Source organism: Peromyscus maniculatus, chromosome 3 (genome assembly GCF_049852395.1).
Source record: "Peromyscus maniculatus bairdii isolate BWxNUB_F1_BW_parent chromosome 3, HU_Pman_BW_mat_3.1, whole genome shotgun sequence".
NCBI lineage: Eukaryota > Metazoa > Chordata > Mammalia > Rodentia > Cricetidae > Peromyscus > Peromyscus maniculatus.
This window is the reverse complement of record NC_134854.1, coordinates 80975509-80993221: the sequence shown is the minus strand read 5'-3', so window position 1 is coordinate 80993221 and position 17713 is coordinate 80975509. Positions and strand designations below refer to the sequence as shown.

General features: G+C 40.9%; 2 protein-coding genes across 6 annotated transcripts in view; one reads left to right on the top strand and one right to left on the bottom strand.

Moving 5' to 3' along the window:
• Herc3 (HECT and RLD domain containing E3 ubiquitin protein ligase 3) overlaps positions 1-17713 on the bottom strand; it is a 98424-nt gene that overhangs the window by 12588 nt on the left and 68123 nt on the right. Inside the window, exons 21-23 of one of the 5 annotated variants that reach the window (XM_042273390.2) lie at positions 14874-14940; positions 14346-14428; positions 6058-6791 (exon numbers count right to left, since the gene is read on the bottom strand). In XM_042273390.2, coding sequence (XP_042129324.1) covers positions 6758-6791; positions 14346-14428; positions 14874-14940 — 184 coding nt within the window. In that variant the 3' untranslated portion in view covers positions 6058-6757. Of the gene's footprint in view, positions 1-6057; positions 6792-8042; positions 8165-8302; positions 8431-14345; positions 14429-14873; positions 14941-17713 lie in introns of those variants that run through there. The other 4 variants (XM_042273392.2, XM_042273389.2, XM_042273391.2 and 1 more) reach the window with 4 other exon arrangements.
• On the top strand, positions 1226-3621 carry Nap1l5 (nucleosome assembly protein 1 like 5). Its single transcript, XM_006996178.4, has one exon. It carries the CDS (start codon positions 1429-1431, stop codon positions 2356-2358), a length of 930 nt encoding a protein of 309 aa, XP_006996240.2. The 5' UTR covers positions 1226-1428; the 3' UTR covers positions 2359-3621.

Below are 17713 nucleotides of genomic sequence, written 5' to 3'. Positions count from 1 at the left end.
TCTTAAAAAAGGGCCAGCAAGATGGCTCAGCAGGTGAGTGAGTCATTTGCTCCTAAGCCTGAAGATCTCAGTTAGGTCCCCAGAAAGCATATGGTGCAAGACAAAACCAACACACCATAGAAAACGTAACTACTCCATCAAAACATAAATACATAAATGTAATGTAAAAAAAAAAAGAGGGAAGTAAAAAAAAATTAAAGGACTCATGAGTACATTAAAATACATTTTGTAAGTATTTACTTCCTTTGATCAGAGGCACAAAGATGTTTGCTTTTTAAAGACATTATGCATAATTATCATTTGCATATTAATGCAATAACTTTATAGAAATTATTCAGTGTTTACTATGGACCAGCACTAAGTGATTTACATACAATTAATTGACTAAACATAACCAAAAATTTAGAAATTCCTTTCAGCATAAAACTCTGGCAAGATGCAACATAAAGAAAAACACCTAAATCATTAACAAATGCATCCTCTACAAACTACTTAAGATTTCTGCCCTGCCCTTTATTCAAGAAGCTCTAAGGAGGCAGGAAGGACCCAGAGTTTAAGGTCATCATGATCAGGAGTTAGAAGGTATCCTGGGCTGGTTAAAAAAAAAAATACAAAAAGAAAAAAAAAACCAAAAAAAAAAAAAAAAACACCCCAAAAACTCTAATTCTGGCTTGAATGGGTAAGAAATTAAAGTGTCCAATCACTTCATTATCAGAAAACAAGCGTTTGATGTTTATCATCTTTCCCAACGCTCTCACATGTAAATCACAAGCAGATCCGAAGAGCAGATGGTTAACTGTGAAGTGTTTAGTGATGAATGGTTGTATGTGCATCTGTCGGTCTGGAAGGAAGAGTAAGACTGAACACATGCTTTTCAAGATGTATTAAAAGAATCTCTTCCCTTATGAAAAGAATCCCCGACCTTTACGAGCATGTCTAACCTGCCACCCAGAGGCTTCATGCCTCCCAAGGTAACGATGAATTGGGCCCTACATATTTGGAGATGATGGCGTCTTTTCATTAAATCACAAGACCGGACACTCCCGGGTTGTTTTTCTTTTTTTTCCCCCCTCTTCACTCCCGCTTTATTCCTTTTCATAGTTGCCTGAGTGGACCCTTCGGTAACATTACCAGGATGCTTACGGCGCTGAGATTTCCCACACAAACACTTCTAGAACTAATTCCAAAGTCCCTCCTGTGACAATTTGCCACCAGGATATATGTAACTAGATTTAACAGAGCTGGCTGGCTGGGGTCTCTAAGACCCCAAGAGGGCTTGCGCAGATACACGCAGATACTGCGGGTCTGCAAAAGAGCGGGAGGGAAAATGGTTCTCCCGCATTTCCGTTCTCTGAAAGTGAATTTTTTAAGACGCAATCAAGATTTGGAAAAAAAGGTACCCATAACCAAGGCTGACTAACATCAGCTATGGCGCACTTCCGACAGAGGTCGACAGGTGCTCTGCGGATTCAAAGAGCTGAGATGGGAGGGGGGCACACAGTAAACAGACTGAGGCTGTACAAACAGGTATGGAAAAATACAGCCTCAGCTTCGAGCTGGTTCCAGCCAGTTCTGCGGGGGTGGGGGCGGAAGTTGGGGGCTGGGTGTCTAAGTGGCTTTGAAGACCTCAGAGATAGGAGCATAGCAACAATTTGGTGCAGTATGTGCGCACAACCATCAGCTGATAGCGGGCAGCCATTCACTTGCCGCGAGCCACGAAGCGGCGGCGCGGACGTCACCGCAGCCGTCAGCGCTTGCCGCATCTTTAGGCTCACTCTGGACCAGCCGCAGACACAGCTGCAGGACCTCTCTGGACCAGCTCAGTCGCAGACTGCGCCATCACCGGACCACTGCGGCAAACCAGCCCAGCCGAGCCGAGCACTAGCCATGGCCGACCCCGAGAAGCAGGGACCCGCTGAGAGCCGCGCCGAAGACGAGGTAATGGAGGGCGCCCAGGGTGGCGAGGATGCGGCAACCGGCGCCGACGGTGCCGCTGCGCCCGCGGCCGAGGAGCCCCAGGCCCCCGCGGAGAACGCGCCCAAGCCCAAGAACGAGTTTATCGAGAGCCTGCCCAATTCTGTCAAGTGCCGGGTCCTGGCGCTCAAAAAGCTGCAGAAGCGCTGCGATAAGATCGAGGCCAAATTTGACAAGGAGTTCCAGGCTCTGGAGAAGAAGTACAACGACATCTACAAGCCTCTTCTTGCCAAGATCCAGGAGCTCACCGGGGAGATGGAGGGCTGCGCGTGGACCCTGGAGGAGGAAGATGATGATGACGACGACGAGGAAGACGACACCGAGGACGAGGAAGAGGAGGCAGCGGCTGGCGCAACCGGGGGTCCCGACGACCTCAAGAAGTGAACACAGCAGCTGACAGGTGATAAATCCCCTGCCCCTTTCATTTCCGATGTCGGCAGACTTTAAAAGGCTCAGGTTTTGCCCAAAAATTGAAATGTGAATCTATTCTGACATTCCTAAATTTAAATTGAATCAAGTAGATTTTGGCTAGCCCGTTTCTAATCTGACTTTTACTTGTGTAAAAACAGATGCCAAAAGACGTTTTTAAGAAAAAAAAGCCTAATTAAGCTTAATTTTTTTTCTCCCTGCTCTTCTGTGAGAACTGGACTTGAGACTGATGACAGGTTGTCAGATAAATGTGAAGTGCGTCACACGTTGAAATCCATTCATCACACTACACCTGAACACCTAAGCTAAGACTGAACTCTTCTCAATGCTTAATTCTTCAGTTTCTTTACATTTCTCAGCGCAGAGGAAAAGGATCCCAAGAAAGACGTCATCTTTTAAGACTTTTGCGTTTGCAAACCCAGACATCAGCTTTACACTCCGGAGGAGACGTGGCATGGAGGAAGCCTGGACTGATGGCATGACACTACTGTTTATGAGGCTAGGGAAACTGCCATTTAAAATTATGGAAAATGGTTTGAATATTTGAGTTTACAGAAAGAACACGGTTCCAAGACAGAGGGTGTATTACATGTACAATATTGTCAACACGTGTTCATTTATTGTGGTCTCATGTTGCCTGTTTTCTTGGTAGTGTTGTTTACAAAATTGTGAAAATTACCCCCAAATGTTTTAAGTATTAAATCACCCTATAGCATTTTAGAAATATAATTTACTTGAAGAGATGTAGAATGTAGCAATTCTGTAAAGCATGTGTATCCAGTGTTGCGTAGTTTGACCTTTGTGAAGTCTTTTTTGTCTTGTAGCTTTTAGCAAGCAGCTGTGAAAACCATCAGAACTCCTCAATGAAGCTAATGTTTGGGAAAAATGTATACTTGAAGAATAAAACCAAGTGTGTATCCCCACCCCCAGCTCAGAAATAGAAAGGGTTTAAGTTTGCTTGTATTAGCTGTGCCTTCATTATTTTGCTATGTAAATGTGACATTAAATGGTGCACAATCAAATTTTATTGCTTAAGGAAGAATGGCATACAGGAAGGACTTCTGGGAAAGACATTTAATGTAAAGGCCTTTAGCTTCTTTGTGAGTTTTGAATTATCTGTGAACCAATGTTCTGTAAAGAGTACAAACATAACATTGTTTACCACTGTGGTGTTATCAAAACAGTATTTTCAAAAAATAAAAAGACTTGTTATTCTGACTGCCTGTATTCTCATCTATAAAAGTGGGTGGTAACAGTCCCTACCTCACAGGTATTATGAAGAAAAAATGAGTTATTATACTTATAGCCCACACAGCAGTGTCTGACACTTAAGAGTAATTTCCAGCTATTATTGTTATAATAAAGACAAAAGACCCTGATAGAAAATTCAACTCTCTTCCTCTCCTGCTACGCAAGAAAAAAAAAAAAAAAAAGGTACCTTTATTAATCTTTACCTTGGTGATTCCTTATTATCAACAAAAAAAAATATGGCTTTTAATTCAGAAATACAGGACATTCAAAAACTATCTTGTTTTGGTTTCCTTCATATAAAATCTGGTTTTAGTTTCCTCTAATAAAAGGTAAGACTTTAATGAAGCATTATGAATCACACACACACACATCAGACGCCATTTTCTTCCACTTGCTGCAAGGGTTAATCACACTGCAGCAAAACCTGATGACGACGTTGGAAATGGAGGACGACGTTGGAAATGGAGGGCGACGCTAACCTGTTGCTAATGACAACAGCTGACCATGAACAACTCTTAAGATAGTGGTAACCTCCCTTATGGCCTGACCAACCCAACAAAAGGAGTATATTACATACATTATGATTATCATAATCATATGATTAATAAGTAAAAGGGGTAATGAAAACATTCACTCATCTTCAGAAATGGAGGAACTGCCATTTAATATTTCCCTAGGTCTAGTAAAAATTAAAAAATAAATAATAAAGGGTCTAATCATTTGGAAATTTATTTTATAATTATATAGTTACTTATATATAGAAAACCCAAGAGAATAAACTAAAAAAACTCATTAGATACAAGTTTGATAAACTGATTGGTTATCAGACAAATGTAGTAAATCAATAATTATTTCAAGGCATTAAAATATATAAGAAAGGTTTCTCTTATACTAGAAATAATATATACATACATAACCATAAGCTAGCCTATAATAAAAAGTGTATAATGTATGTGACAAGAGGGGATTTCACAAAAATAAGCCCCTGACTTAGAAGATATCACTAAAACAGTAATTCTTCAAAAATTAACTTATAATTTATCAAAATTCAATTCAAAGCCCAAGTGGGATTTGGAACTTAATACAATTTCTGTGTTGTTCACCTATAAGAATAGCTGAGACTGCCTTCAATAATTTAGAGATAAATCAGACTTTAATAGACTCAAGGAAACATTTTTAATGAAGAAAATACACAAAGTATTTATCAATTATTAGGTACAGAAAGGCTAAGATTAGGACACATACAGTCAAAATAAACAAACAAACATGACAAGACAACAGTCAGAAAACAATCAAGTTCTGAGTATATAATTCATTTCAAATGCAAACAGGAACTCTGAATTATATCTACAATAGATAACAGACAACAAAAGGTTCATGGTCTTAATAGTTTGACAAATCATGTGGAAACTAGTCCTTTTAGAGATATACATGAAGATCCTGAGCTGATTATTTTAAAAAGAAAAAATACTGGGGAGGGAGGTGTGTTCCTATGCCCAGCACTAGGTAAAGCAGGGCTCTGGCAAGGCTGGAGACACACATGTCCCAGCTGCGTGCTCGGGCCAACAGGCATTACTTTATAATATATATATATATATGACTAGCAGTTTTTTTCTGGCCAGTAACCACACCACCATGCCACGGCTGGTTACTTGTTTTAAGAATTCAGGGATGTTTGGGATGGATGTCAATTTCCTTTCCTCACTGAGCTGATCCTAACAGTGCGTCTCCTGAACTGCTTATTTGATGGTGCGTCACAGCTGCACTGTCATGTCGGCAGGACACCATCTCCTCCGGGCAAGAAAAATACTGCTCTGCGGCAAACCATCTTAACCCATGAAAGGCCAGATTCAGCAGAGCCCGAAGTAACCAGCAGCCCGCATTACACATTCAGGGCACACTCTCAAGAGTGTGACGCAGAAATCCGCAGCGCTTCAAGGCTCCTAGTGTAAGCTCAGGGCTGCAGCTCTGCTCATCTGAAGGTTCCCACACATGCACACATAGGCACTTCTTCATTGTACGTACATGTAAACAAATGCTGTTTTTATTGAGCTGAAAGTTACATAACATGAAACATATTCTCATACACAAATAGAGATGAATAACCTAACAAAATTACTTGTTAACAGATTCAAAATGTCACACTTTTATCCTTGGAATTTTATCATTAAAAAAGCAATTTTAAAGGCAAAAAAAGAATCCCTTTTTATACAAAATACATTTGAGACACTTTTAATAAAAATGGGGGAGGGCTGAAAGAATACAGAAGGGTGGTAAAAAAGAACATAAAAACCAACCAAATACCCAAAGAAAACACACATTTACATAGCAGACTACACAGTATTACAGGTATCCAAGAGAGGTTTTTGTTGTTATAATTTTTGTGTGTTTTTTTTTTTTTTCCTACACAGGGCCTCAGTATATAGCTCTGGCCTATCACAGAGCTCTGCCTGAGTCTACCTCCTGAGTCCTGGGATCAAAGGAGCCACTAAGTCCTACTCATGAGGGTTTTTTTTTAAATCACATCTTAAATATTGCATATACACTGTACTCCCTGGTTCAAAATTTAGACATTCAATTTCACACATTTATAGTACACTTTTAACTATGCCAGCTTTCCTTTTTAGAAAATTATACAATCTGCCTGAAAGGAGAAACAGTAAACTCTTCAGTCACTTTCTTCCCCTGGGGGACAGGACAGGAGCCCTCAAGCTCCGCTGGAGGCTCTCAGGGGCAGGGTACACTGGTGGAGCACAGGCCCGGATCAAGTCCTTTTCTTCTAGCTGTCTAGCTGGGCCAAACGATATAATTCCCTGGGTGTCAATTCCATCATCTGCAAAGCGGTACGGTTTGCATGTCAAGGCCTTCGGAGAGTGCCTGACACAAGGTAAGTGTTTTCTTACCATGACTAGTGTTTTCTTTATCTTTTTGACCCTGTCACAACCCAGTACAAATATAATGAGGATCTTGAAGCCTGTATGCACCCCTCACCAATGTTCATGAGGGGTCAACAGAAGTCATTTAGAGTCACGGCTCCATTCTTGAGTTCTCTCTATGGATTTAGATGACCTTTAGAACAAAACTGGAATTTAACTGCATCAATTTAAGATCTTTTTCCATTTCGTGGTAATAACATGCTATGGAATATAAAAAATACTTCATTATAAGGAGTGAAGCAGTACAGTGTAATCCAGATGTGACTACCGCTATGGAGAGACTCAGCAGACAGCTGTTCTCATCCCTGGATGCATTTAACTTATCTGAGTGGAATCTGTAGTCCTCTGGTTCTTTCATCCAAAGCAGTCACAACAGCAAATATCTTATTATTGACAGAACCCAGAGTTCCAATCCCAACACTAAAAAAATCACAACAACCCATAATTCTTTGACCAGGTCCCATAATGGGTCACAAGAACTCCATTTCAAAGGTGTTCTGCCCTATACTCTAGAGCAGTGGTTCTCAGGGTGTGGGTCACAATCCCTTTGGGGGTCGAATGACCTTTTCACAGAGGTCTAAGACCATTGGAAAACACAGATATTTACAAGTCATAACAGTAGCAAAACTACAGTTATGAAATAGCAAAGAAAATAATTTATGGTTGGGGGTCACCACAACATGAGGAGCTGTATTAAAGGTATTAAAGGGTCACAGCATTTGGGAGGTTGAGAATCACTGCTTGAAAGGAAGAAAGTCTACGTAGTCCAGGAAAAACCTGAACAGGCCTCAACTGGGTTTCTCCACTCAGTATGCTAGCATTAGATTGTACCCTCTTCTTCTTCTTCTTTTTTTTTTTTTGAGACAGTGTTTCTCTGTGTAGTTTTGGTGCCTGTCCTGGATCTTGCTCTTTGGACCAGGCAGGCCTCAAACTCACAGAGATCTGCCTGGCTCTGCCTCCCGAGTGCTGGGATTAAAGGCGTGCACTACCACCGCCCGGCAAGATTTGTACCCACTAAATTTTCTACACAGTTGGCTAGGCATTCGTGCCTATAAAATAAACACTCCATTAGACCCCAAAAGGATAGGGTTTGGATAGCTATGGGATGGCTGAACACGTGGGAGTTCCTGGAAAGAGATGCAACCTGAGAAGAAGCACATGCTTCTTCCATACCTTACCTTTCACATCCCTCACCCGAGGCATCAATCTCATGTGTACCCCGTGTAATGTCTTTTATAATGATTAGTAGAGGTAACTATTTCCCTGAAATTCGTGAAACATACCAATAGAACGGGGGGGGGGGGGGGGAGACACGGGGACGACAGGGCTATGAGAATACCGATTTACAAGCCAGTCAATCAGAAGCCAACCAAGGTAAAAGACCTTGAGGCTGACAACTGGCACCAGATAGGGGCCAGGGGAATCTTGAAGCGTGAGTCCTCAGCCTGTGGGATATACTAGCATTGCCCATCAAACAGTGAAAGAAATGAGCTGTGTTAGAGGACTGCCAGTCATGTTTACTCTGGAGCCGACGGCTTGCTCACTCCTGCAACTTTAGGAGCCACCAAAGTAACCTGCATCATGAGAATGCACAAGACGAAACGGAATTTGTGTGTGTCGTCTTGTAACTGCTCTTACCTAGGTTTATGCCCTCTCTTTCTGGTCCCGTCCGTGCACCCCACAGCGGCCATTTTGGGAGAGCAGCACGGACGGACGTCAAAGGGAGGCAAGCAAGAGAGAAAGAGAGCAGGCATGCCTTTGAAACAAACAAGCTCCCCTCAAAGGGCCAGTGGTCACTGACCCTGAGAAGCACCGGGCTCAGCAAGGCTCATTAGGACACCTGGCCAGCAACAGAAATAAACAGTGGATGGAGAAGGTAAGGCACAGTAAACAGTGTATCCTGGACACGCTTCTGTAACACAGCTGCTCTGCTAACCAAACACCAGTGACTCTCAGGGCCTGCAAATGGAAACCTAGCTTCTCTGCCTTTGCAAGCCTTTTACAATGTAATCCCCTACCTGAGCCACGTGAGCTGTACAAGCGAAGAAGCTTCCCCAGCAATGCCTCTCGCCTCTTTTCCGGAACAAACAACCCAGGCTTATCCATCACTGTACAAAATGCACGTTCATGCTTAAGTGACCTCTTCTCCACTTTCCGGTATCCCGGAGTGAACAGGTCTCTACCAGATCTGCCCCCCACCCCACCCCATATGTGTGTGTTTAAGATGACCTCTCTGACTGTCTTCAGATGAAACCACGGCAATGCAGTCTTCCCTCGCCTAGTTAGAGTGGCATGGGAGAACGCGCCTCTCCCTAAATAAACAGTTCTATTTCAGTGTTCCCACACAGTTTATCCTGCAGTTGTTGACTCAACTGGATTGCTGATTCAGAAAAAAAAATGTCTGCTAACTAAGGAAAGTGCGAGAGAAATAATTTAATAACAGTATAAAAAGGATTTATAAATGCCTAAAACTGCCTCAACTACAGACTATATAGCAGAACTGCCTGTACTTACTGCACTAGACTGTTTTTGTCCTTCAAGTGCACCCAACACAAAGTGCACTTGGAAGACTCACCAGAGTGTGAGATAGTCCAATGCCCCTTCCCAGGCTTCTTGTCTTCTTGTTGTTAATTTCCAACAAATCACACACACACATTTTCTTGTCTGAAGCCAAGTTAATACAAAAAGTAAGACATCTTGTAGAAAGACTATCTAGCCATGCATTTGGGGATGCCTCGATGGAACACATTACATGTTACTTCATCAGTGGGTGAGCTTCAAAGTGTGTCCTTACACAGGCCAAGCCACACACACACCTGATGACTGAGGTAGCTGCCCGTGCAATGGAGAATCAGAATTTCCAGAGAGAAGCTGTGTCTGCAAAATCTGACTCACTGATTTGAACAGCAGTGATGTGGAGAGGTTAGAATATGATAAGTCCAGAGCCCGATTACAGTTTATCTTGGGCTAGACTTAAGCCCTTATCCCATTCTGTGATTAACGTTGGGTCTACCATCCTGTGATTAAACGATAAAAAACCCTTGGAGTAAAATAACTTAGCAGACAGCATCAGAGGCCTACAGAAGAGATTTCTCCATCTTGCTGCAACCTGCCTCTCTAAGGTTTCCACCAATGTATTTATAAATTGCCATGTGGGAACATGGAACCTGGGATGACTGAGTTCCATGCTTCCCATGCCTTGGTCACTCATTTGGCTCTATAATAAACTATCTCTTACTCCCTTTGAGGTGAAACCAGTGGTTTTATTTTTTATTTTATTTTATTTTTTTTTTTTGTGCGTGTGTGTTTCTTTTTCTTTTTCTTTTTTTTTTTTTTTTTGGTATGTCAGTAACACTCTAAAATAATTACATAAAACGGTAACATGCTTGTTTACTATCATGAATTATTTCTGCAGGTGTCATTCCTGCATGCAACTTAGACTCACAAATATAGCATAAATAGGATATTTTCTCTGAATTTGCCAAATATAAATAAACTAGATATTGTAACTATAATTCTTGCTTGATAACTGTTTTGTTATAAATAATTTTACTATGTTAAAGTCAAAACTCTGTGTGTGTGTGTGTGTGTGTGTGTGTGTGTACACTTACAAATACAATCTTGTGACTCTACAACCTTACTCAGAGCCTAATTGAAGGCCAGCTTCCCTGTGTCCAGGCTTCCCTCACCCACAGCCTTCCCCCCGTGGAGACAAGCATTTTCTCACCCCCACTTCCTCTGCTCTTCGCCTACAAGCTTTACTGCTAGCCAGTGTGGGAGGTAGCAGTGCTCAAATTCCCATCTCAATGGCTTGCAATGCACTCTAATTATACAGCTCCACCTAGGAATGCACATTCCCTTTATTCTTGTTTTTTAGCATTTCTATTGAACACTTCAAGTGACTTCAGTCTCACTGGTGACTAAGGCTGGCATGCATAACCAAAGGAAAGACTTCTAATGAGATTTCTTTCCTGAGACCCACATAAATTTCCTGCTTTAAATAATTGCCTGGGTATCAAAGTAACAGAACTTTCCTCAATGAACTGGCTCTGTTTATAGTTTGTTACATGTTATATAGCTACCCATATGAGAAACTGTTACCAATTCAAGCCTTGCTCCCACATAATCAGACACCTGCTGACTGTGCCACTCACACATAACCAACTTGATATTCCTACAGCTTCCATCCTGGCCCTTGCCATTCTTTACCAGATTAGACTCAATGGCCACCTCTCAGGTCTTTGTGCACACTGTCTATTTCCATAAGTTATCTTTCTAAAACTAAGATCGATTATCTTTCAATCCAAGCACTATTCAAGGCTATGCTAATCTTCATTCTAAAATTCTTGCATCCACCATGTCCTGGCCCACTCACAAATCCTTGCCAATTTCTATCATCTATCAAGCCTGAATATTCTGACTCACATATCCACTCTGCCTAAAATGTGCCCCCACATTTACATTCTTAAATATCTTATAAAAACCCTGTTGCTTCTCTCCTAGCTCTATGACACATGATATAACATATACTATAATCTGTTACATATTCGTGTACATTCCCAAAACACAGATAGAAGGATATTAAATAGTCATCTATTACAGTCTGTAATATGCCTGGCACACAGTAAACACTCAGTGTCTGTAAAATGAATAAATGTCTGTGCAGATTATCATAGTTCAATGCAAAACTAAACAAAATCTAATCACTTGTTACCTTCCTCTAACAAGTGAACTCAAGGACTGAGATTCATCCTGACAACTCTGCTAAATCTTTAAACTTGAATCATAAATCTCACCTTAAATATACTAAGCCATCATTGTGATATTCTGAAATGTGTGTGTACCATTTTATTTTGTCCCAAGATCCCTGGTTACAGTCCCTGTCTTACTGTGACCTACCTTGGCTTATAATAGATAATAAGATACCCATTTCAAAAGGAAGTCTGATCCACACTAAGAATGCAACACAGGCTAAGAAGAACCATACAGTCAGGCACTGCTGGGTTTCCCCATGCACTCTACTAGCATTAGAGACACTAAGAAAGCCTCTCTCTACAAACCCCTGACCAGACATGATTTAGGGGCAAGTCACTGGAAGGTGACCCAGAAACAGCACAAAAGTTTGTTTCCCCATACCTGACCTTATGCAGCTGTTTATCTGTATCCCACCATAAGTGAGCATTTCTCTGAGTTCTGTGACCCATTCAATCAAACTAATCAACATGGGGGAGGGCATATTGAAAATCTGATTTATAAGCCAGTTAGTCAGAGGCACAGGTAAAGTAACCTGAGGCTTGGGGTGAGTGTAGGATGGTGTGAGCTTTGAGGATTAAGCCCCAAGATAAGTTTGATACTGTCCCTCAGATAGAGATGTTTGAATGATGAACTGTCCCTTCAGAAGGCACATGTATTGAAGCTCAGTCCCCAGCTTGTGGAATTCCTAAGACATTGAGTGTGCTATGGGATGTCTTTCTGTATGCTGTGAATATGTGAATATGCAAGAAACCTTCCGACTACATGAGTGGGTCACAACAGTACTAACTTTATCAATGGGTTAGTTAACCCATTAAAGAGTTTGTATTAACTGGGCGATGAGGAGGTAGCCCTAAGGGAGGAAGAAGGCCAGTAGGGCTTATCACTGAAGGATGTATTTTTCTCCTGGCCTCTCCCAGCCTTGTTGCAAAATATTTGTTTACACTGTGTGAAGATGTGTCACTGTAATTGGTTTAAAAAAAAGAGTTGAGTGGCCAACAGCTAGGCAGGAGAGCACAGGCAGGACTTCTGAGCAGAGAGAAAAACTCAGGATGAATCTAGGCATGTGAGAGACACGAACAATACAATGAAAAAGTTGGATGTGCCATGCTGAGGAAAGGTAAAAAGCCACATGACAGAAGATACATTAAAAAATATGGGTTAATTAAGTTATAAGAGCTAGTTGGAAACAAGCCTAGCTTAAAGGCCAAGCTTTCATAATTAATAATAAGTCTCCATGCCATTATTTGCAGGCTGGTGGTCCTGACAAGAAAGTACTACCTATACAGCCTCTTTGCATGCCCGGCTACCATGGCAGAGACAGCTTTTCTCTACCATACCATGCTACCACAGTGCTCTACCAGCTCAGGTTCCACTGTGAGCCAAATATATTTACCCTTTGTTATTTTTCTCAGGTTATTTGTAGTGATAGTGATAACAAGTCTGACTATCAGTACAGTGCAAATCAGAACTGAGCTGGATTAGTGAGCACAGAGGAGCTACTGTCTAAAATGGAGTTAAAGATGCCATTTCCCCCACCCCTAAGACAAGAGAAAGCAGTCTAGAAAACGCGATGTCCACATTCCTAAGAGGTGGAGTGGGTAGTTTTGGGTCATTCAATGGGTTATGGATGTTTGTCATCATTTAGAGGATTGGTTACAAATTGTTACTGGTCTTGTTCAGGCAGAAAACTAAACAAAGGAGATTAGATTCAGGATCTCTTTCTGAAGGGAAAAAGGGGGATATAGTATAGAAATGATAGGATAAAAGGGTGGATTGTTGAGTCTACTTTTGAACAGCCATTAGTCTTAAATATTTTACATTGGCATGGATTTATGTATATTGATACAAATTTAAGGTTATTTTTATTATACTGTATATAAGTTTCCACTCTTATTTAAGGTAATGTATCTATGCAGCTCATTTAAAAATGTAAATTTCTAGTCCTTAAAAGTTATTTATAGCCATGTTAGGTATGTTTTCAAGATCAAACAGAGATATATTTTAATAGACACTCTTCAAACACTTCAGAGATTTACAGAATATGGCATTTAAGATGTTTTAATAACATTTTCATGACAATGAGACTCATCTGTTCCTGACAGCACCAATCTACTCCAGAGAAGATGATGGGCATCGAAGAACCTCCATATGGAGTTTGCTTTCTTTGTGGCAAAAGCTAGCTACTGGGCAAAAAAACTGCTCTTGTCTCGACTGCTGACAGTATGCTGACCAACTTGGACAAGCAGGACACAAAAGAAGGCAACTGCAAAACTTTGTCAAGACAAAGTGGGATAGTTTTTCAAAATTCCTGCTTCACAGAAATGTCTGTCAGATATTCTAGGCCTGTAGGCCAAAGATGGATGCCCCAATGTTACAGAGTACTTCCTGTTTACTTAGGTAATATTATTTTTTATTGTATATAATTTTTTTTTTTACTGTGTTAGAGTTAAAACATTTCTTTTTTTAATTTAGACAATAAGGAGAGAATGTTGTGGAATATTCCTTTACATTGTGTGAAGATGTGTCACTGTGATTGGTTTAATAAAAAGCTAAACGGCCAATAGCTAGGCAGGAGGTATAGGTGGGGCTTCCGGAAAGAGAGAGCTCTGGGAGGAAGAAAGGGGGAGTTGCTAGCAGGACACAAAGGAAGCAGGACATACAGGTGGAGATGTAAAAGCCATGAGCCACGTGACAGCACATAGATGAATAGCAATGGGTTAATTTATGAAAGCTTGCGAGAAACAAGGCCAAGCTTTCACAATTAATAAAAAGTCTTCATGTGGCTATCTGGGAGCTGGCAGGCGAGACAGAGAAGAAGCCATTACATCCATGTCTTGCCCTGCTATTAAAAATTCTCTGTAGTCTTTCAGTTCTTGCTCTACTGCCCTTGCCTTCTCCATAGAGAGATTAAAATATCACTTCAATCCTGGCCTAAAACATCAAACTTCAGGAAGATAAAGCAGCCAAATCTCCATCCAGCAGCCCAAGCTCGGGACTAACCTGTTGTCCTTGCGCACGGCAACTCTGTCTCCCCCGGGTATCAGCTTCTTCTGTTTGATCACCCCGTAGCTTTCCCGGCACACCTTAACACAGAAAAAGATGTGTTTTCATTTTTGTTAACTAATTTGCCTTTCTAGAACCCAAATGATGCAGAGAAACTGGGAGTAAATGTAATTTCATGACGTTTACAGGAAACGGGGGTGTAGAATAAAAATCGGGGTCAGAAGACCTCAAAAACACCTTAAGTTATGGAGTTATCAACAAATGGGATCCAGGGGAAAGCAACATGAACTGTAGAAAACAGCAGCTTGTACATGTCAAAAGTAAAGAAGATTCATGTTTTGGCAACTTTCCTAAGTACACAGATAAACACAGACTCTCCTATACAACACATTTACTGAATTCAAGATATGAAGACTAAAGTAGTCTGACTCAAGTCTCTGACTTGGTTGTTCTGTAGGAAATCTAACATTAATTACAAATTGTAATCACCATGAGGAACAACATCATAAATACAGGAATGCGTACCGTGAAGTTGAGGCAGAAAGTCTCCTCCACATCTTCCCCCGGGTAATCCAGAAGCTCTTGAAGACTCCTAGTCACAGAAGAACAGGAAAAGAGGCAAATCAAATGTTGCAATGGTGTTTCTCCCTTAATTACATCTTTGCCAAGAAAACTAAAGAAGAAAAGTCTAGAGAATTTAAATTCAGAAAACAGAAAGCCATGCACCTAAACCTTAGAGAATTATGGGAGCAGACTGTACAGACTCCCTTCCCTGCTGACACATATTCCTAAACTGATGATGAAATTCAGATGGATTTACGTCTGATGGGCTTGTTTGCACCTCCTTAGCATTGCTCAGTGTGTGTGTATGTATATACATATATACATGAGAACATGGTGTTGTAAGAACTCCATAGACTGGTTTTACCCATACATATTCGTAAAATAATCCTTTTGCCATTAAAAAACAAAAACAAAAACAAAAACAAAAAACAGGGCCACAAAGTCACTGTGGTGGTATAAATGAGCCTGGCCTCCATGGGCTCATGTGTTTGAATACTTGGTCCCCACTTGGTACTGTTTGGGAAGGTTCCTGGCTGAGGCTGGAGAAAGGAGCACTCTGTTCAATTCCTGCTGGCTGCCATGACTGCTGGCTGCTTCCCTGCCACAAGGGACTGTTAGCCCTCTGAAACTGTAGGCCCAAATAAATTCCTCTTGGCTTTATATCACAACAACAGAAAAGTAATTCAGACAATCTCCTTACCTGGATAGGAATCTAAAGGGTTGGCGAGGACCTAATCTCTCAAACCACAATTCCAAATCTTGAAATCCTCAAATATCAGAATCCCTAATGTCTAAAATCCCCCAAGTCCAAAATCTCAAATTCAAGTCTAGAAAAACTAATTTAAAAAACTCTTTGGGGGGTGGATGGGTGTAGCTCACCCACTTAGCAGAGTTCCTGGTTCGATACCAATTCCTAAAAAAAAAAAAAAAAAAAAAAACACCCTCCTCAAGCAAACCTCAGCAAACAGAAAAGTCTCTTAAAGCTATTTGGAAAACACAGCAACACAAGATATAACTTATGATACCACTTCAAAACACAAAATAGGCAACTAATACAGAAATTTTCAGAAGCATAAACACTCAGAAACACAAATCACAGTTATAAAGATACAACAGTTAAGAGCCACACGAACAATAGTCACAAATGAATACATCAAGAAACTGATTGTAGAAACAGACAGCACTGCTTGGTAGGCGTGAGCAGCAGCTTTAGCAGTCTGGTTGTCTGAAATAGTAAAGAATAGTCCAAATCCTTCAAAACGATGGTCAAACTTCACAATGGCGCACCACCAGATATACAGTCACCCAAAGAACTAAGATCTTGAGAAATTTTACCTTTTATAAAAAATGCATTTGTATAAAAAGGAAATATCATTCCTATTGAGCAAGTTTTAACATTTTTATACACATGCACAAAGCCAGCGGTAGTATAACAGACTCTCACTACGGCAGATTTACAAAAGTTCGACAAGATTAAAAACAAAGAGACAAAACCAACCAAAGAAAAAACTTTGGAAGGCTTCAAGTAATTTATGTCCAGTATTGAAAGCTATGCAAAGATCCACTCAAACTCACACTAGCCTATGAAAATACCATCATAGACACAGTTCTCTGGGTCCTCACTGTACCTATGACAAGGCACCTACTCCACATATGATCACAAAAGTACCAGCCCTTCTCCAGAGTCCTTCTTTCTGGCCCTTTGTAGCTTTAATCTCTGGAGGCTGAAATTTTCAGAATTTTAGACTTTGGAGATTTTGATTTTATCAAATTTGGCTATTCAGCATCATGATGTTTAGGATTCTTCATAGCATCAATTCCTTTTTCACTTACAAATGCAGATATTTTATTATCTGTCATGCTGAGGAAACATATTCTTCAGAATGCATTTATGGTGGTTTGAAAGAAAATGACCCCCAAAGAAAGTGGCACTTTTAGGAGGCGTGGCCTTGCTCGAGTAAGTATGGTCTTGTTGGAGGAAGTGCGTCACTGTGGAGGCAGGCTTTGTGGTCTCATATATGCTCAAGCCACGTCCAGTGAGACACACCACTTCCTGTTGCTTGCACAAGATGTAGAATTCTCGGCTACCTCTCCAGCACCATATATGCCTACATGCCTCCATGTCCCACCATGATGACAATGGATTGAGCTTCTGAAAACGTAAGCCACCCCAATGAAATGTTTTCCTTTATAAGAGTTGCCATGGTCATGGCGTCTCTTCACAGCAATAAAAACCCTAAGACAGTATTTATATAAACAATCATCGTATGTCAGCTCCAAATAGAACATATTATTATAACTAGACTGCTTCACGCTTTTTTCTTCAGAGAATCTAGCCCTACAATTCTACCAAGATTTATCGAAGTGACAAGACAGAATGGGTGAAGGCACCGATACTAGAAGAATCAGGTGTTAGGAAATGTTCGCTAGTCCGTTTTTTATACCAAAATCAAGTCCTGGGAATTCCCTCCCTGAGTATGGGTTGCTCAGTTCATGACTACAAAGAAGAAACCTCCAAAGATCTACTACTTAGAAACAGGGGATGTTTGGGGCAGTGCCAGCATATGAAAGTCATCACTGTACAAATGGCATAATTTTAGTACATGACGTGACAAATGACGTTATCTTCAAACTCTTGATGCTGGAAGCTCTCAAAAGGGACATACCACACGGGCAGTCTGAGTGATTAAGGGAACCATGATGGGAGACAGTTTAAGTTCTAACTAGGACAGCTTTCTTGGCTGAAGACTTCAATGTAGAGACTGATTTAGGTTGTCCAAATCCATGTACATAGCTGCTGG